The sequence below is a fragment of the Pleurodeles waltl genome, chromosome 3_1 (assembly GCF_031143425.1).
Source record: "Pleurodeles waltl isolate 20211129_DDA chromosome 3_1, aPleWal1.hap1.20221129, whole genome shotgun sequence".
In the NCBI taxonomy this organism is placed as follows: domain Eukaryota; kingdom Metazoa; phylum Chordata; class Amphibia; order Caudata; family Salamandridae; genus Pleurodeles; species Pleurodeles waltl.
Genome location: NC_090440.1, coordinates 831,110,302 through 831,132,256, shown reverse-complemented (window position 1 = coordinate 831,132,256; position 21,955 = coordinate 831,110,302). Strand labels below are relative to the sequence as shown.

Genomic DNA, 21,955 nt, shown 5'->3' with positions numbered 1-21,955 from the left:
GCAGGATGCTCCTTATTAGAGCAGCTCTCCACCTAAAATTGGGAACTTCCCAGAGTTCTCCTTTGTTTTTTTGCATAATTTATGCGTCACTCTAACCCTGAAAGGGCCTTGGTTTGACTTATACTGGGTGCTCCCTTGTGTCTGGACAAAGCTATACCCCTCTGAAGAGCTCTAATGAGATCGAAACACGTGTCAGGGGTTGCTTTACTCAATTCAGGTTGAGTTGGACGGTATTTGACCAGTCCAAAGCTGTAATACTGTGCCTGGAGTGGTAAATGGCTTCTGTCTTTTTACAGCTCGGCGAGGATGACATTATGTCAATCCTATGCTTAAAGATTTTGCTGTACAAATGGCAAAAGACTTTGTCCTTATCTAGCTCGGCGAAGATAGCACTGTGCTAATCCTATGCTTAACAACTTTGCTAGATAAGCAGACATTTGAGGTGAGCAAATTTAGAGTGTCGCTGGTGTTGCAGGGTGCTCCTTACTAGAGCAGCTCTCCACCTAAAATTAGGAACTTCTCAGAGTTCTCCTTCGTTTTTTGCATAATTTATGCATCACTCTAACCCTGAAAGGGCCTTGGTTTGATATGTTTATATATATATAAAACCTATTGGCGGTTGGCAGTTGGTACTTACAGTTAGGGCCTAGTTCCCATGGAAAAAGTGTTTTTGACTTGCCTATATCTTTGGCACTGTTTGACGAATCTTCAACACAAGGGGTTGGTGTAACAGGCTTGTAAATATGCCACTAAGTGTTTTGCACACTTCTGTCATCGGCTTATTCTTGAACTATATTTAGGTGATATTTGTGCTACATTTGGGCTCTTTATTCTCTGGTGGTCATCTTGGGAGACCTATTTGTTATGAATCTCCCTAATTTCCTCATTTACTGCAGTATCCTCTGTAGAAAATGCTTCCAGTTTTCCACTAAGATAGCGTTCAGATGTGCCACACTTTTGGCATAAACTCAGAATATTAGCACTCTAGTTGCTCATTAGACCACTGTAGTAAAGCTGTTGATTACAAGGGAGGTAACTTGCAGTATGCTGCTGGTGCTGAAAATGCATGTTTCAGTCTGCATGTCAGAATGTTTTGATGAAATAAAAGGGGAAGATATTTGAGAACTAACTTAAAACATGTCCTGATTTTTCTTCATACAGCCCTAACCATAATTTCTATGACAAAATGAACCCCCTCATTTTGTTCCTTTCTAAATTAAATGTTTTAAGGTTTAGCAGTTTGATTTAATCAAGATAGCTTCAGGTGGGCTGCACTTTTATCATAAGAAAGACTGTTAGCGCTCTACTTGTTCTTTAGAATACATGTTTTACTGAGAATGTCAGACTTCATTTTCATATGGCTGAAAAAGGTAGTGTTGATGTAGCAGAAATGTTGGTGCTGTCCCGCATGTCACAGAGATCATCTATATGTGACAGTCTGTGCATTATGTTAATCAAAGTATTAATAGTCTGACTGTAGAATGATGCACTTAGAAATCATTTTAAATGTGCATTTGTTTAGACTAATACTAGAAACTCTGGTGGTGTCAAAGTTTTATTAAATGTCTGAAGAATTAAACTGACATTACGATATAATGTAGACTCTAGACTAGTAGTCTGTATTGAAAGGATATTGAATTTCTAATGATTAATGCCTTAAATATGAGTGTAAAAATAGAAAAATGCAGGTCCACGTTATACGGACTGAAATTTATTAACATTAACAGTCATCCCATTTAAAGCCATTGTAACATGAATGCTAAAGTAGAATTATCAATGCAGATACTATAGTTTGCATATTAAAATGTGATTTATCTGATGTATTAATGTGCTGTATTAACTCAATTGTATTAGCGTAAGTGAGGCCTGCTAAGTCCTTCCATTAATGTGTGCCTTTCTTTCAGACTTCATTCCCATGAGAAGAAGACCTGCCAACTTTACCAAAAACCTCACAGTGTAAGGAGGGGTGGGACCTTGGGGGGGGGGGCATGGCCTCGTGCAGAGAAGCACCTAAGAGGCACTTTTGCTCCCACCCCAGCCCCACATCCCCTCCACACAAAAAGAAAGCTTGCTGAGGCTGCTGCCGATGTCCTTGGGTGTTTTCACACCCATTAAGGACATCAGTAGTTAAAAGCCTCCGAAAATGAGCTGAAAACCACTGTCTACAGTGGTTTTCAGCACGTTTTCCCTGCCACCGTGTGATACTGGCACCTCACCGGTAGATCGTGTGAGGGGAGCAAGATTGTGTGTCACACAGTGGCACCGTGTGAGTTGGCAGGTCTGGAGAAGACTAGTTTGGTAATAGACTTCTATTGTTTTACACATAGAGAGTTGTACAAATTTGACATTGAATGTGGAACATACTGGACTGTAGACTAGCAATTTAAACATTTGTTTAAATTTTGTGTGTGGAGCTACAAGGATGGATGATGTCCTCATGACAGACCTTGTATGAAATGAGATTGTTTAAACTTGGAGTCGTGTGATCGATTTCTACTGGATGATGCCCCTTCAACATCAAATGAACTGTTGCCCTGAACGAACCAGATTGTCATATAAACTTTGATATATCAATGACTGGTTGGACTTTGTTCAGAGATTCACATCTGTGCCTAGACAGAACCCTTGCAGATGGAGAACTCCGCATGCTGAGTTCCTTGGAGAAGTATCTTCCTCTCTGCCTTTGCCCCTATAAAATGCCCTGCTGAGAATTAGAGATGTTCTTCCTAGCCCTTTCAGAAGACTCTTGACCAAGCTTCTGATATGCTGACGCTTTCCTTTTTTACCTCCTTTTTTCCAACTTAAGTTAGTAGCTTGTTGCCCGATATTACCTTTTTCCAAATTCTTTTCGCCCCTTCTGTTCTTTTTTTCTATTGCCAATATTTGTTCTGCCCTACACATAATTTCCCCCGATTTGGGTAACCGTAGGATTTCACTGAGCCCAGCTAAACTGAACTTTGATGATTTGAATTGCCTCAATGCTTATCAAAACTGAGCTAAGCCTATTTTCTGTACCTCAGATTATATTGTTGATGTTTTGCATTGTCCTTCTTGAGTGCTTAGTTTTATTAATGCTAGTTCGTTTGAACTTATTTTGTCGCCTTGAGCAAACCTTGGTAATTCTGTATCTTTATAACATTGTCTTACGAATTGTTTGCATGACTCTGAACTTAAGTTTGTAATATATCCCTTAAATGTATTATTGGGTGGAGTTTTCCTTGTGTGGCCACATTGGTCATGCCCTGTAATTTAATTGGTCTGCATTGAAACTCGGTTGTATGGTTTTACCACATCCTATGTGAGGTCCAAAGATCCAATGACCTTGATGAGCATTGATTCCTACGAAGGATGAAAATGCTCCAGCAGTGTAAATGTACAGAAAATTTGCTCTCATTTTAGCTTTTGGAGCACCTTCCGTTGACCTCTAGTGAGGGAAAATAGTTTTCTCTCAAACATGTTTCATGAAATCCCTGCAGAAGGCTTTTTCACAGGGCATATTCACCTTAGAACACACCACAATTCCTAAAATTAGTATGGTATCATCATCAAATGATTTATATTGTAACCAAAAATATGTTATCACCCTTTATACATTCTCCTTTTTGTGACCCTCAAAACCTGCCATTTACTACAATGTATTTCAATGGGAACCATGCCTCAGCGTCCAGTAAGTGCTACCACATCGTGGTGTCCATGTTGTGGCCAGACAATAAAGGGGGTCCATTTGGGACGTCCATATATGCCCTTTGGTGTCTGGGTGTGATCACCCTGGCCACTTACAATTTTTTAAATTAATTTACAGGACACTTGGATCAAGTCCCTAAGTATTGTAATGGCTGCCAAAACATATTGTTCAGGTTGTTACCAACCTATCAGGAATTGACTAATTTCCTTTAAATTGGCCAATCAGAGCATATTTGAACACCAACTATCCTGATATCTATATTTCTTTTTCCTTTAATATCTCAAACCTACTGAATGAATTTACACCAAATAATAAAAAGCAAGATCTAGCTTCCTACAAAATTTGGTGTAATTTTGTTCAGCGGTTTAGGCTTTAGTCGTGTCTAAAAAACCCTCTGGAAATGCATGGGGAAAAAGTGTTTTGGCCCTCCATCCTTTTTCGTGGCCCCCGCTTGACAAATCACCCTGAAAATTTAAAGACAGCAGCTGAAGTGAGTGTCATACTAGTTTTGAAAATTTTGTGAGGATTCGTCAAATGGCAAGAAAGTTAACAAAAAAATGCATTTTCCTATGGAAACTAGGTCTTAACTAGAACTACCTTCTGGCGACTGCCAGTAGGTAAAGAGAGAAAGAGAGAAGGAGAGAGAGTGTGTGTGTGTATATTTTCAACAAAAAACAAAAGTTTGAGTAACACTTTGACATTCACCTTGTAGAGTGGAATAGAGGCAGCACCTTAACTTGTGAATTTCATGACATTTTGGTTTATATGGAGAAGGAACTGTTATCCCCCTCCGTATTAGTACCTGAGAAAGTTTAAAATGAGATGTATTTTAGACAGTCACTGATTGGTGTTTGAATATCTATGAAGTCTGAACACTCATGATGGTCGATGTTTTGTTATAGATACTATACTGTAGTGCATTGCTATATTGTGGGTCTATCAGTGAACAATGGTCAGTGTGTTGTTATATGATGTTGTTTGTGTGGGTTTATGATGATCGGTGTGTGGGCACCCACCATGGAAGGTGTGAGGACGTCTGATGGTAAATGTAAGTTAGTATGTGTTTGGGCATGTGAATTTGGCTGAGGTATTAGGGATGTGAGACTGTATACTGGTTTTTATATGGACATATTGGCCCTCATTATGACCCTGGCAGTCAGCGGTAATATGGTGGAAAGTACTGCCAACAGGCTGGCGGTACTTTACACCATATTATGACATGTACACACCGACCACCATGGCGGTAACAGCCGTCAGGCTGGAGATATCACTCTCCAGCCCGGCGGCCGCCACTGTACCTCCTGCGGGATAATGACCCTGCCTACCGCCATGGGTTCCGTGATTTCCTTACTGCCACGAAAACCATGGCGGTAGGCACTATCAGTGACAGGGAATCCCTTCCCTGTCACTGATAGAGGTCTTCCCCACCCACACACCCCTCTCCAGATACCCCCACACCCCTTCCCTCTCCAAACCCCCCTATATAAATGTCCCATTCACACACGCGCACACACACACCCATTCCCACGTGCATCCACGCATGCATACATCCATTCACACACACATCCACACACTTTCATACATACACGCAGACACGCATTCACAGAACACAACATACACGCACTCACACCTCCATACATGCACACACATTCAACACGAAACACACACCTGCATACACGCATGCACAAACATTCACCCCCACACACACACAACACCCCTCCACCTGTCAGAGCACCCACTTACCTGTGTTCAGGGGGTCCTCGGCAGGAGACAGGACAGTGCGCTGCTGCCAGCAGCAGCGTCCGCCAGCAGAACACCGCCAGGCCATATTATGGGTCATAATACAGCTGGCGGCAGTCTACTGTCGTGGCGCTGCTGGTGGCAGCACCGCCACCTTACCACCATCTGCCGGCATGGCCACAGCCGGATTTCCACCATTCTTCTGGCAGAAATCCGGCTGTGGTCATAATACAGTGGACGGCTGGTAGCCGCCGCAACAGTCTTTTGGCAGCCGTCGCCACGGCAGTAGGCAGTTTTTACCACCAATATCATAATGAGGGCCATAGTGGTTGTTGTTTGGTTATACATAGTGTTAATACCACAAGCATCTTTTAGCATTTTTTGTTAAATGGTGGATACTGGATTCTCATATTTAAGTGTATGATGCTGAATTAATGGATGTATGATGATGTAATTGATGATGTTGTATTTTGTGTAGTGCAGTATATGCAGGGAGTGGAAAGTATAGTTGATCAAGTACAAATGAGTGAAGTCTTTGGCAGTTCAGCAACATTGGGCCTCCTCTCTGGTGGTAAAGAGGAGACTCTGAGACCTGCCCTTAACTGTCAGGCAAGTGGGGATCATTAGAGCATATTTTATCGCTGATGAACAAACTCTCTTCTTCACAGATGCCAATGACTCCCTGGACTGGATGGATGAGATACATGACCCAAGGGTCTTCCGTCTAGCCAAGATACAGATGCTGGTAGGTGTTGACAATGGAGGCACAGCAAGGGGTCCTGGCTGTGGTCCAGTCACCCAGTGAATAACTTTTCCTTACATGCCCAAGCACAGGCGCAACACCATGCCGCCACAGAAACGGCTGCCGCACTTCGCACTGTTAGGAAATCGGCTCCTGACTCATAGTCTGGTGAAGATTTGGTGACCACGTCCTCTACAGTGAGTTCATTCAGAGCCCCTGGGGTTACCCCACATACTGCAGATAACTTGATGTAGTGGCTACAATCCCTGCTCTACATATGATAATACTCAGACTCTCCCCTCACCCTGCATACCTAATTGTAAGGATAGGCCTGTTCAGAAAATGCAATCTCTCACTTCTGGACCATGGAGCTCTTGGAGAGACCCAATCCTTGACTTTGAAGTGCCTCAGTATTAAGCTCAGCTGAATACATGGAAGAAGCTGCCTGTTCTCTGGCTGATTCATCTTTCTGTTGATGCCCGCCTCCCAGCAGCTGAGAGGATTTCCTTTATCACCTTCTATTTGCTTTGTAGCTTCTTGGTTGTATTTTCCCCTGTTTGTAGTTTGGCTGGATGCCTGTTTTGTCACTGGCCATGATGTTGTTTCAATAGGGGTGGGGCTTAGCAGGAAGGGGTTCACTTACCTTACTTTCATGGTCCCTTTTCGGAATTTCCTGTTTCCTACACTGGTTGGGCACATGTGGTCTGGCTCACCGAGCCTCCTGCACGTCTGCCTGTTATGGCCATTAAGGAGACCTGGAGTATTTGCACTCTCATAACATGGAATGCACTTGGAATGGGCAGTGTCAAAAAGCACTATCAAATTCGAGCACACCTGGTCTGACAATGGGTTAATATAGCCTTCCTTGAAAAAACACTTTAAAATAATATGGAGGTCCTAGCTCTCGGGTGTAGATGGTGTGGACAAATCATTAGCACCACATACCCCTCATTTGCACAGGCAACACCATTTGGATTCAAACCGGTACTCCTTTCCTAAGTTGATCCCAAAGGCCAATTCACACTGGGTCTTGCTGGGGACATAAATTGATTCCTAAACCACAGGCAAGCCATCTAGAGCCGAACATGGTAATGAACATCTCTTTCCACTCAACTAGTACCTTGGGTTGACCTTGACTGGATTGTGGGAGGGGATTTCAACACTGTCCTGGACACTATGGGGCATATTTATACTCTGCTTGCGCCGGATTTGCATCATTTTTTTTACACAAATTTGGCACAAAACAAAGTCCATATTTATACTTTGACGTTAGACCCCGCTAATGTCAACATTTCTCAGTGTGCGTCATTTTCTGGATGCGTGAAACTGCCTTGTGTTAATGACATGCAAGGTAGGCGTTCCTATCCAAAAAATGACTTAAACACCCATGCGCCATATTTATCCAACCAGGCAAAAATGGCGCACGGCTGGTAGGCCGAGCCGGAAAATGACGTAAATCAGGATTTACTTAAAAAATTAAAACCTGGGTCAGGGCAGGCGTTAAGGGACCTGTGGCCTCTTCTCCATGTTGGGAGACCATGGAAGCAGTCTACAGGTGCCCTTCCCTGCACCCAGGGACACCCTGTGCCACCCTAGCCCACCCCTGGAGGACACCCATGGATGGGGGACTCATCCATGGTGAGTGCAGGTAAGTGCAGGTAAGTATATATATATTTTTTTTTTAGAGTGGCATAGGGGGGCCTAACTTGGGCCCCCCTACATGCCACTGTGCCCAATGGCCATGCCCAGGGGACAGAAGTCCCCTGGACATGGCCATTGGGCAGGGGGGCATGACTCCTGTCTTTGCTAAGACAGGAGTAATTTCCATGGGGGTTGTGTGTCAAAAAATTGCGCAAATCAGGTTGGAGCCAATATTTTTTACTCTAACCTGACTTGCACCATTCTTTTGCGCACAACCCCCAGTCTTCCCTTCGCCTCCGCTGCCCGGTTAGAGTAATTTATTTTGACGCAAACCAGGCCACAGCACCGGCTAACGTCATTCCATAAATAGGGCGCCCGGCTGGCGCGTTGGAATGGCGTTAGCCGGCGGTAAACTTTTTGACGCAAATCTGCCCTGGCGCTGATTTGCGTCAAAAAGTATAAATATGGGCCTATATTTGACCGGTCAAACCACCCCCCTTTGGGCACTCCTGCCATGTGCAACTTGGTGGCTCTGACTGACAGGTCCCAGTGATGGAACCAAACTGATACGTCACCGGCAACTGCAACAATGCTCCTTCAACTCACCTGCCCACGTCCTTCCCGTCCGCCTTGACTATTTGGTCTGCACTGCCTCCTTACAAACACAAAGTCCTCCAAATAGGCTACCGTGGCAAACCCCTTTCAGATCACTACACACTACACTTGAATATTGCTTGGGGACGAGTACCTTCCACTGTACCTACCTGGTGGATGCAGCCCCTACAGCTGGGGGATGAACTGCTCCCTGAAACTCTGCACAAAGCCCACTGTACACTACTTTCAGAATAAAATAGGCACAGCCTCCACTAGAGAGATTGAATGGGAAGCATTTAAAGTAGTCATCTACACACCACTATCAGTATGCATGTGTCACTGACGACGGACATGAAGCTGTCCTCAAGGACAACTTCAGTACCACCTCCGACCTCTCTGATCAGCTGGCCTGTGCAAGAGATGAACATGCCGACCTTATGGAATGGCTGAGAGGTCTAGATGCAAGCCCAAAGCCCATGCCAAAGCTCATAAACCAGGTAGACTACTGGCGAGACTAATTTGGCCCCATAATACCTATTCTTCTATATACTCGATCAAGAATGTTTTTGGGACATTAGTATTTACACAACATGACATCAATGCCACATTTGCAAGATATTACAGGGGATTATACGCAGCAGGCCCCTCATTGATATGACCAGAATTCCATCACTTTGTGTTCAGGGGTTAACCCTTCATTGCATCATCCCAGGCGACATACAGGAGCTGGAAACCCCTATAACACAGCAGGAAATCTGTCAGGCAATATGAGCACTAGCACATGCTAAAACACCTGGGTTTGATGACCTACCTGTGAAGTTTTATGCCACATATGAGGCTGCCCTTCCACCATGCTTAGAGACCCTGTTTGCCGAAAACCATCAGCTTAGTGCCTTCCCTCCTACTACAATTGAGATGATCATCACTTCTCCACTGACTGCACTTCTTATAATCTGTACTGAGAATGGATAATGGTCAATAAGATCCTGAGTAAAATCTTGGCTGACTGCCTTGTTCTGCATCTCACATCCCTCATTCACCATGATCAAAACAGATTTGCACCTCGTTGTACCACCTCCCTCAACATATGGCGCTTGAATCAGGTCATGGGGGAGGGCTCACGGGCACAGCCGGAAGCGGCATGTTTCTCCATCAACTTAGGTCAGGCATTTATCAGTACATAGTCCCAGCTCAGCGTGTCCATGTTGAAGCTCTATGGAATTGTCCCTAGAATGCTACGATGGGTCCAATTACTATACTCCTCCCCGACGACCATGGTTAAGACTGTCAGACTCATTTCCGAGGCATATCCTATAGCCCAATGGACCAGACAGGGCTGTCTCTTCTCTCTCCTCCTATTTGTTCTGATGGTTGAGCCCTTGGTGATCAAGCTGCGTACTGTGGGGAGACACTGGGGGATATTGCTGGGAGAAACACTACATGTTGTTTCCCTATATGTGGACAATATGCTATTATTCATCCACTTCTCCCAATTAGGTAATGAATGACTCACTCATCTACTGAGTGATTTTCAGGTCCTTTCTGGACAACCTCCACGAAAATGTTCCTTTTCCCGCTGAGACAGGGTGCAGTCCCCCGTCTGCTTACTTTTGGATTGCACCCTATTCACTGGGCAGTACAGGGCAGTGAACTGAAGCACCGGGAACCCGCTGGCCTGACTATGTGGGAGATGTGTTCCAGGTTGGCCGTTTTTTCCATTTTGCAACCATGACTTATCGCTGTGGACTCCACAGGGGAGTTTCTTTCATATGACAGGATTCGTCTTGTGATACAACAAACGTTGCAAACTCTTCATCAGAAACCCCCTGAATATGCCATATTACAGACTCTCCTTACATTAGGCCATGGCAGGATACTGGTATCTTGCCTGTAAATAGATAGGGATTCAAAGCCAAGCAGGAGTCTCCTTACAAACTCTGAAGTGCATTTGGGAAGATGATATTCACACAGCCTTCAACTATAGGGAATGCTAGGTCATTGGTACAGTAACCCTCTTAAATTTCCCAAAATGCTTGTTTTAATTTTATACAAGATTATATTCTTCACAGAGAATACCTGACTCCTCAGGAAATACATATGCTATTCCCTATGGCCTCTCTGAATTGCCTCCGAGTCAAGTGTGCTGGTGCCAGCTGACATCGTATGTTCTTGGACTGCATGCAGCTGTGACCGTTCTGGTCAGGAGATTTTCTCTAAAATTACACAGCTCATGGAGAGGCCACTTTGGCCCTCTCCTGGAACTGCCTTCCTTGGCCCACCTAAAGAGGCCAAGCCAGGGCAAGGGGCATTGCCCTGCCACACCAGGGGAAGAGGCAAGAACAGGGAAAAAACACAGAACAGCTGAAAAGAAATTACTACTCCAAGACAGTGTGCAGAATCTCTTGGGTGAACTCTTGTGAACTTTGCAGATGTTCTGCGCAGGTACCAGCTAGGCAAGGTTTTCCTTGACCTGCAGGCACAAGCTACAGCAGTGACATCATGAGAGGGAGTGCTGAATTAGAATGCAATTGATCTGGGTGCTTTTGGGGCACATAAACAGTGGTCCTGGGAGAAGTTAGCAAAACTCCATTCACTTCAAAGGCTGGGGTTGGGGCAGGCTGATGAGGACAAGGGGGTAGTGAGTGGCAACAATTTGCTGGTCATCATAGAGGGCTAGGCTGTAGGAGGGGTGCAGTAGGCTGCTCTCCTTGCAGTAACATGTTTAGTACTGCATTTGCTTTGACGTACTCCTTATTTTGACTCCTTTGCTGCCGTAGAGACCCAAGAGAATGAAGGAACCAGCTGCGGACAACAATTTCACTAGTGGACTAGGAGGTAAGTATACATTTAAGTTTCTCCATCAGAGGCATTGTCAACACCCCTACCCAACCATCGACCCCCCCACACCTGCTCCCTGCTTTAGCATGCAAAAGCGGGATGGGGTTATTGAAGGGCCTTTTCTGTATGCAGCTTGGCTGACAAAGGCTCATAATTAACTTGGGAGGGTGACTGAGTGAAAGGGAGGGTGGATGGATGGATGGATTAGTGAAAGGGTGAATGGAAGGATGTTAAAGGATAGATCGATGGGTGATGAGAGAATGATGGATGGAAGAGTGAGTGAAAGGATGGATGGATGAGTGGAAGGGTAAATGGATGGATGCGTGGATGGATGGATAGCTGGAGTGAAAGTGTGAATGAGTGAAATGATGTATGTAAAGATGGATGACTAAAACAATGGATGGATGAGTGAAAGGCAGGGTAGATGGATGACTGGATGAAAGGATGGATGGATGAGTGAAAGGGGGAATTGATCAATGAGTGAGTGAAAAAATGGATGGATGAGTGAAAGGGTAAATGGAGGGATAGGTGAATGGATGGATGGGATGAAGGGTGGATGGATGGATGTAAGGATTGATAGATGGAGCAAAAGGGGGACTGGATAAGTAAAAGGATGGATGATTGAGTGGATTGATAGGTTTAAAGATGGGTGGATCAGTTTGTATACAGATGACAGGATGGACAGAATGGTGACAGACGAAATGATGGATGAAAGACTGATCGGATGACAATGTAAAGGTCAAATGGTGGATATCAGTGGTTGGATGGAAGGATGACTGGAGAGATGCTTGGATGGAAGAGATAAAGAAGCTCTCTTGGGGAGAGTTGCAATGACTTGCTTTGCTTTCTTGGTGTTATAAGAGCTTTGGTTCGAAGTGGGGGTATTGTAATTTTCTGCCTACTCCCTTGTTCTGCATTTAGCTGCTAAAAGAGTCATTCTTGGTGAGGAAATGCGGTGAGGAATTTAGTCCCATATTTACAGAATCCTAGCGTCGCCTTAGCGCCATTTATTTTTGCGCTAAAGTGAAGCTAACATAACTCCCAATTTATATTTTGACGCTAGACCCATCTAGCGTCAAAGTATTGGAGTTAGCGCCATTTATAGCATGCGCGAAACCACCTTGCATCAATTAGATGCAAGGTAGGCGTTCCCGTCCTAAAAAATGACGCTAGCCCTCCCAGTGCCATATTTAACTCCCGACACAGAAATGATGCGCAGGTGGGATGCGGGCCTAAATAATGGTTCTAACCCCGCTTAGCGCCATTATTTAACGCCTGGATCAGACCAGGCATTAGAGTGCAGGTAGGCCCATTTCCATGGCTAAACACCATGGAATAGGCACAAAGATGCCCGCCCCAGCAACACCACCTCCCACACCACAGGAACACTACAGGAGGAGGGAGCCCATCCCAGGTAAGTTGCAAATAAGTGTTTGTGTATGTGTGTGGTGTGACATTAGGGGCCCCTTACATGGGGCCCCCTGCCTGGGACTGGGTATGTTGGGCTTGCCCAGGGGTCCCCTGTGGTGAGCATTGGGGTGGTGGACATGAATTCTGTCTATACTTAGACAGGAGTCAGTTTTTGGCTGCTTGTACGTCAAAAGATGAAGCTGGGCTGATTAGCGGCAGAAATTATGCTGCTAACCAGCCTAACGTCATCTCCCTAATGCCATTCCCCCCCCAAGGGCTACCGTCTTTTTTTAGACGCTAACCAATGCCTTAGTGCCATCCTGCGTCATTTCATAAATATGGCGCACGAATGGCTTTAAGGAATGGCGTTAGCCAGCGTTAAAAAAAATGATGCACAACTGCGTTAGCGCAGCTGTGCACCATTTTCCTTAAATAGGGGCCTTAATGCCTCTGCTAAAGCTGTCATAAGCCCTGTTCTGTGCATGATGGGGCTACCTGATGCAGGATGATGCAAAAGCCCTCTCTTCACAAGCATTTATTTTCCTCTCCATGCAAGGAAAGAGAGGCATGGAAAAAAAATTAGGAAGTGGCTGGCTGGGCTTTCATTCATTCTCCACCCTTGTGCGATGCTGCCGATGCTAATGCTCTTTCCTCTTTCTTAAACTCCAGACACCCATGCAGCCTACTTTTAATTATTCAGTAGTCTTTTTCTTAACAGGTGCTCCCATTTCCCCATCTAGTTCTTCTCTATGCTGGCTTCCACTATGCTCATTTGTCTCTTTTTGTTTTCTATGTATTACCTTACCACATTTTTCTGAGGCCGGGGAAACATCCCACTTTCATTTGGACACTCCCTACTCATTCTCCCTTCACTCACTTCTGCTTTCTGGCATTCTCAGACCTTGCCCATAAGCACCCCATCTACTTGGTCTGCTTTGATTCTTCTTTACACTCGTTTGCCTCTTTCTAGCAAGATGAGGTATAGTTACCACCGGTGCAGCAGATGCAGTTACAACAAGGTCCTGAGGGCCTCACAGCTGATAATTGCTGTATTTTACTACTGCAACAGCAGCCAAAGGGGCCATTCATGCTTACACCAGGGCCCATGGCATTGTTGCTACACTACTGCTAACAAGCACCTACCCGCTTCTAATTCATAATAATCCTGATGCAGCTTCCTTTTGCCTCTTCTTTTTGTATTATATCACACACTGAACAGTGCTTTCACATCCGAGTCTAAAAAGTTGATAAAGTAAAACACAATATTATGCTGCGCCACTTTTTATAGATGTTCTACTGTTCTGACATAAATCACTCAAGAATGTAATTTATACGACGTCGAAAAGGAAGCAAAGTAATCACTGGTCTCATTCACCAGATACAAAAGAAACAGGATGTTGGTAATACAACCAGTGTCAATATCCAAGATATAAAATAATAACAATAAAAAAAAAAAATACTGAGCAAGAAACATGCAAAAGAATGAAGGTGAGTTAGGTGTGATAAACAGCCTTCACACGTGTGAATCACAAATGTGAATTTTAGCCTTGTCCATAATTGAAAACTGCACCTTCCTCCAGTCATTGTAACTCCTCAGGCTCCACTGACTCAGCAGGTGATGGAAGGTCCAAGGAGGATCCGCCAACCCTGAAAATGGTATAGTGCTAGTATACTATGGTGTTCACCGAGATGTCCTGAAAATTGGGCACCCTAGCTGTTCATTTAAAGGTCATTTAAACCTTGTTTTGAAGGTTTCATCAGTTTCCACATCCAAGCAAAGGCACTTGGATCCATTTATTTTATATCCTCTCATCCAGCACGTTACCTGCAAACATTACAGACAATAAAGCCAATTTAAGACTCCTTGATACTCAGGTGAATCCAGGGTGGTATGGCTTTTTGGGACCCCAGCACGTTGACTTACTCTGAATGCTCTGCAAACGTCAATTTATGGGTCAAAAAAAGGTTAGTTTCCCACATGTAAGTGACTGCAAACAAACCGTGGTAAGACTGTCACTTCCAGCCAGAGTTTTCTCTCTTCTTCCAATTGAAATCCTACCTCCTAAGTCTGGGTGGACTTAACTTACGTCATCAGAACAGGGCAAAGCTGTAACCATGTGAAAACCTTCTTAATACCACATTGACTTCAGATGGTCTAAGTTCTGAACAGCTCCTGTTGTGTGGGTTGAAACTCCGGAAGTGAGGTACCACTTTACATTTAGAGAAGTATGTGAATGCTCAGTGGTAGTAATTTTGTTGATCCCTGCAGATTCTGGAATTTTTTCTCACAGAAATGTGAGGAAAATCCATGATTGCAGACCAAAGGTTGACATTTGTGGAGAATTCTGGTTAAAAAAATGGTCGAATCCATGCAACTCAGGCCACCTTTGACACTCCTGTGTATCTAGTTTTTAGAAATGTCATAGATTTGTGGGTTTCCCCAAGAGCCAGCCAAGCCTGCTCTCACATTGCCAAAATCAGTGAATTTGAACGAAAAATCGTGACAGTTCCTCATTATGTTTATGGCCTATGCAGTCACGGACAATAGGCCCACCCAAACAAGTAGGGTACCATTTTTATCAGGAGAAGTGTGAAAACGCTGGGTGGTAGAACATGTGTTATCAATTTAATTTGTCTCCATTGTTGGCTTTTAAATCTAAGCATGTGTGTAAAAAAATACTATTCAAATTCAGAGTTGTATGAATAACCACTGTTCCTAAACTCATCTTTTTTTTAAAAGTGCCCAGGATAATGTTTCCTTCATACACGTTTTTCACTCATTAAATTTTACGATATAAACTGATTTTTCATTATGTACAGACCATGCATCATTATAAGCAGCAACTCAGTTGATGGCTCTAGGTATCATGTTGTTGGGTGCTCAAAAGCTCAACTAGAAGAATGTTACAGATGTATCAGTATATTACTTTTGTATAATGGACGTTGAGGCAAAAAAACTACCAATGAAAGAATTGTCAACAACTCCTTTTTTTGTTCTTATGCTCATTAGTTTTTAATTTCAGTTGTACAAATGACCAAAACGTTGTGATGTAATCTAGTCTCGAACATACCTTGAAAGCTATACATTCCTGAAATCAGTCAAACTGAAAGTAGATAAAAACCACACAAAAAAGAAAATCACAAAAACTGTAATTTTGTTTTCCCCATAAATACATATATAGTACAACTCTGCTTGTTCCTGAGAGCTCAGGAATTGGTGATCTTAGCACTGGAAACCTTTTTTGTATGAATGGCATCAACACTTGCAGAGCACATTTTTCCTATTTTTAAAAAACATTAAAAGATTGCAAAAATTTGGCACCTTTCTTGGTTTCTGCTTGGTTCTTACTGGGTTCTGAAGGTACAACTGCTCCAAACATCAACCGATGTGCTCTGCTATGGGGTGGGGGATGGACGGGGGAGGACCAGGGGACATATTCATCAGTTAAGTGACTAGGCACTCTATGAAAGTGCATGTGTTTTTTGCTCTTTCTCCTATGTGCTCCCTCGCCCTTTCCTTTACCATGCTTCTCTCTTGCTCTTTGTGTTGCTTACCTTCCCTCCTACCACCCACCTGCTCTGTTGCTTCCCTGCGCCTCCTAGCTTGTTTTTTTTTAAACAGCCTCAATGTTCCCACCGCATCCTGTGCTGCGCCCCTCCTCTTTCGCTTGTCACCCCCTTCCCTAACTCCAATCCACTTCATTCCTTTACACTTTTTTTGCACCTGATATTCTGTCGGTGCACGTTTTAAGATGGTGCCCACCATGCAAGCTTATGCATGCACACATGTGGGTTGCCAAAAAAGGGGTATGCATTGTTTGAACACACCTATTAAATAATGGTAACCACGGATCTGAGCGCGTTCACCACGGCCATCTTTGAATGAATGGTTTTGTTCAAAGGTTACAAAGATGGGTGCCATGCATCCACACACATCCATGGCTACCATCTTTGTATGATTTTAACAAACCCATTCAAATGTATTTAAATATGAATGCCATGGATGCACCAGCATGCACACCAGGTATCTACAAACAGAAACATTGGCAAAGCCAGAATATTTCACTGTCAAGACCTACTGGCTTTGTCAATGCGTGATATTCTTGCCCTCCCTTTAGTACTGATCATAAATAAATTACACTTTACTTCAATTCAGTATCTCTGTATTAAGAGAATATAAATATAGATATAGGTTACCCAGTGGTGTCCACCACATGGTAGCTATAGTTAGGTCAGTGTTTTCATAGCAAAAGCCTTCTTTGTTTTACTAGTACCTTTGGTGCCGTTTAACAAATCTTCACAAAACTTTCTGAAAACGTTATATTTATTGTCTAGTTTGAGAATGAAGAGTTTTGAGGTGATTCATCAAGTGGGGGCTGAGAAAAAGGGGGTCTCAAAATGCAAAATCCCCAACATTTTCCATAGACTTTTTAGAACAGCTCTACCGCAAAAACTTCTGAACTGACTTACAACAAATTTATCAGGAAGTTAGATCTTGGTCCAGAAAGTGGTTTGATTTGGTATAAATCCATTCAATAGTTATGGAGATATTAAGCTCCAAAAATATTGTGTATCTAGACGGTTGGGTTTGAAGGACTCTCGCAAGAGTCTCTTGAATCCAACCAAGAGTCCCTTGAATCCAATTTTAAAGAGTATTCTGATTTGCCCAGGGAGCTTTTTTCCCCTTGTCCCAGGTCACTCTCTTGGGAGCCAGCGCTTTGATTAGCTGCCAGCAACTTGATGAAAAATTCTGCTGGCAGCCATTTCAGTACTTGGGGTTGTATTAAAGAACATGTGCAAGGGATCTGGGTAGAGATATCCTGCCCCTCCCCAGACCCAGTGGGGGGGTCCCAGAGGGACCCCGTTGGCCAAAATATTTTTTGTAAAGAAACAGTAAAACGCCTGTCGGATTTTTTTTTAAATTATTAATATTTGAGGAGGGGGCATATAGCACCCCTCCTCAAGCCCCTAGTGGAGCCCGGGTGATTCCATCCCCCAGGCCATTACAAAAGGGAGGGTGTGCATGGCTCCGATGCCCCAGCCTTGGGAGGACCCAGGGACCTCATCCCCCTGGGCCAAAAAAGAATCAAAATAGGGAGTGTGGCCCCTCCCTGAGCCCCTTAGGACCACGTCCCCCTAGAGTGGCTCTTTAACCGTGTCCCAGGGAGGGGAGGGCCCCCCAATGCCGGGACAAGTGCAGGGGCTGGCTGGGGCCCCTTGGGCTTCCCTACAGCCACCAATGTTATGTTTGGCCCTGGGCGATAGAGTCCCCAGGGCCCATTTGTGCTTGGCTGCCTGCAGAGGGTTGGACAAAGGGCTTGCGGCCAACTCCTTGCTGTGCACAACCATTGGACATGTGCAGCATAAGGTTGCTTGCCTGTGAGGTGTTGGGCACAGGGCTTGATTGCAGGCCAACTCCCCAACGTGCACGACCAAAAGTCATTCGTAGCAGCCGGTTTGTTTTACGTATAGTAACAAAATATTGCGCTAAAAACTCACTAAAAAACAAAGGTTAAAGTGAGATTATAGTTAGGCGAAATTTTCAGTGCCAATGTAACATTTTAAACTGAAAAAAACATTGAAATTCGCCATTTTTAGTTATAGTTAGGGCTTGAGGTATTCATCAGTTATCTTTAATAACTATTTCAGTGTATGTTCTAGATTAAAAAGTTATGTTGGCACTGAAATTTTCACCTAACTATAAACTTCACACATTATCTATATTCAGTGAAAAAAACAAAGGTTAGAGATAAAAGAGGATTAAGTCAACTATGATACATAATTTTACAAAATACGGAAACCGACACAAACATACCAAAAAAGTTACAATAATAGTTCTGGAAATGAATGCTTACCGATCTTTAGCCACCTCTTGTGTAAGCAAAGAGAGCCTATCACAATTAAAATGCATAAAGCTATAGTTCCAACAACTGCTCCAATTAGTACGTGTAAAGAGTCGTCTTTTTCTGTGAATAAAACCATAGAGAATGCAACAGTTGGTGTGTTTATTGCCATTTTGATTATTAATACTTTCTAAGGAAGACAATGTACACAGTTGATAACACAAATATAACATTTTTAATAACTGTGCGCACATGCAAACATTTTTAAAAGCGAATACGAGTTGATTAGGAGTGCAATAATATAATTAACAAACTAAAGAATCCGGAAAGCAAAAAATACTAGGGTCCAAACTGATAATAAATTAAATGTTCTTACTCTGACTTTGTTAACACTATTCTTTTATTTAATTTCTCAGAAGCGAAAGTAGTGTGGAAGTACACTTTTCTCCAAAGGTGCTTCTAGGCTTCAATTAGTCCTCTTTTTCTTGCCCTTTGTCCAACATTTTTACCTGTTTTCAGGACAGTGCTTGGTGTGTAGTTGCCCAGCAATCTCTGCTGGCAGTGCCTGTTAACAACTCCCACCTTCCTTATGGTATTTCAGTATTTCAGACCACATACCTGCGCGTTGCCAGAAGGCGGAAGATGAGCCAAAGACAAGCCCGCTTGTACTGGTCAATGCCCCTGTTGCAGCCATAACACCTTGCTAAATATATCCAGACTATTGTTTAAGATTTGAAGACCTTTCCTATCTTTCTAAGTTTGAACTCACTCTCTAATTGTCATTTGTCATGACTGTGATGTCCCCTCTTGTCCCAATTAAGCCTCTTTCTAGGAAACTGATAGGAGTAAATGCCAGGGCAAATTTGATGGGAAAACCAAACCAACTGGCACAACTGAACTCACACGCATCTGTTATGCATCGCTCCAATCACACCCCTCATTTTGAAAATGAATTTTTTAAGAAATCCACACCTAAATGTTTTCTGTTATTCTTCTCTTCCTGGTGTTAAATAGGTACTCACCACCACACACTCCCATGATAAAAGAGTAGATGGTTCAGCCATCAATTATTACATAAACCTGAGTTTCCCGCTTTCCACCTATGCCTCTCTCCCTCTAATACTTATCAGGAGCTCCGGGAGCGTTAGAAACTGCTGCTCCTGTAGTTCATGACAAATAATACATTGGTGACCACGATCAGGGCTCTGTGGGGAAGGAGCCAAATGGATCTAGAAACGTCTCCACCCCTCCAAATATTGGTTAGTAAGGGGGATGACAGAAAGGAAATCACAGTGACCTATTAGGTGCTCCTAGACTCCCACATTACGAGGTTCCCTGCCCTAAAGAACACATGGGCCCTTTCCACTGGACACAATTTTATGGACAGACAATGGTCACTCGCATTGGAATAGGTCAGCAAAATGTCCAGAAATCCTTGTGTCTGATGTAAATAGTTGAATTAAGTGTATCTCACCCCCTCATGTATACATCGCATGCTCCCTGGGGTTGCCCCAAGCTGCCCACAATGCCCATACCCTGTGGCAATCTTCTACCATATGGTGCTTGTCTGGGCAATTTTAGTCAGATGCAGTTACACTACTGACTGAAGTCACAAGAAGATGGTTCCTTGTTGTCACACCTATTTCCAGTATGATCAACTTCCTAACCCTCTGGTTCGCAAAACTACTAACAATAGACTTCGGCCCTCGCTGGAGTTTCAGTCGGCCACAGGAGGCGCCAGAGGCAACAATCCAATCCACCACCCTCTACAATACTTGCGTGTCTACTGAGACATCAACATGCTTGCTAAATAATCCACACATTACAGAAACATGGTTCTGTCTCCTACAATTGTCATAAAATCCTCTTTGTCAGAAGAGAAGTCTGCTGCAATTTATGTAAAAAAAATTATTGACAAGGATATAACATATGTACTACTAGATCCAGCAACCATGATCATAACAAGGAAGGACTAACAAGAGAATTCTAGGATCTGGACGAATTACACAAAACAGTTCCTTAAAGACTGAAGAGAAACGGCAATGCAAGTGAGACCCTCTTGACAAAGTGACAACCAGACCCACTCCAAAGATAACATAATCGGCAGTTACAGCCCATTTAGTTCAGATCGCAGAACCAACCTAAAAACATTGACCAACTTCTAGGCCCAGAGAAATTCCATCTAGGGACTGAGACAAGTCATGATCCCCCCTCAAATACTGATGGCTCTCAGACTCATCCAATGGATATGGGACAACCCACCCCCCACAATCTGGTGAAATCCATCCGGACCCGTGCTCTAATATCCTCCTACCAATCAATATTAGGCTACCCAAACTGGGAGCTTTCTTAAACATCAGCTGACTCACCAGCCCACAGTCAAGTTCCCATTCAAATACCAGTGATCCTCATGCCACACAGTGCAATAGTACACATTACTGAGCATCCTCAGATTGACGCAATCAACCCTTACCCAGACACTCCTTCTTCTAAAGACACTGTATGAATTTAGGCAATTCTGGGGGTTACAGTGTATGGCAAAATTGAAGACATCTGCCACCAAGATGAGGGGAGTGCTCCCCTTATGGTCTCCCAATATTAATGGTCAATCGAGTTATGTTTAGCACAAAATAATTGCTGACATTCTTTGCCCATCGATGACCAGATATAATGCTCCTAGAGGAGACCCATTTGTCATTCCAAGATTTTGAAAAACTGAAAAAAGACTGGGTCAGCTAGGTGATATATGCCTAAGAGTCTGCCCTTCAGCGCACCATCGGCCATCAACCACTATTGCACTCAAAAAAATGCGGTGTTACAAGCCCTATTCACAAACACCTCCCAGCCCTGATTCTTGAAACATGAACAGATCCAAATGAGAGATCATTTTTGCCTAAATTAAAGTGCAAGACAAAACTATCATAGTGGGCTCAGTTTATGCACCCACAATCACAAACGCAACAGGCTGCTGAGCAAATTCGAACACTCCAGCCTCATAATAGGAGGCGATTGGGTCCAATGCTATGTCCCAGTCATTGACATCGAGCCACCCAAAGGTTAAGTACTCGGCTGATAGAGGCCTCCTAAAATATCTGCTGAGAAACCATATTTTACTGGACCTCGGGTGCCTGCTTCCTGCGATGAGAGAGTTAACTTTCTTTCCTGTACCCACGGGCCAGAAACAAGAATCAATAATATCTCTCTGCCACAACTTCATTGCTGCAAGCTTGAAGTAAGAGTGTAGTTAGTCCACGCCCCCATTTCCTTACTGTTAGTCTTGACTGTCACCTTTTCAAAAACGAATATCTGGAGAATTAACCCATCCAATTATAAACTCCAAGCAGTAAAGATAAAAGTGATTGTTGATTCATGGACAGTCTTGGAATTGTTCCCTCTGTTAAATCCACACAGCTCTTATGAGCAGCTGGTAAGTCATACCTATGTTGTATAATGATGAGAGAC

General features: G+C 43.6%; 1 protein-coding gene across 1 annotated transcript in view; it reads right to left on the bottom strand.

Annotated features, from left to right (window-relative positions):
- Positions 1–21,955, bottom strand: part of LOC138284669 (uncharacterized) — a 538,877-nt gene that overhangs the window by 362,279 nt on the left and 154,643 nt on the right. Inside the window, exon 4 of the mRNA XM_069223737.1 lies at positions 18,506–18,616. Within this exon, the coding sequence (XP_069079838.1) occupies positions 18,506–18,616 (111 nt within the window). The remainder of the gene's footprint in view (positions 1–18,505; positions 18,617–21,955) is intronic.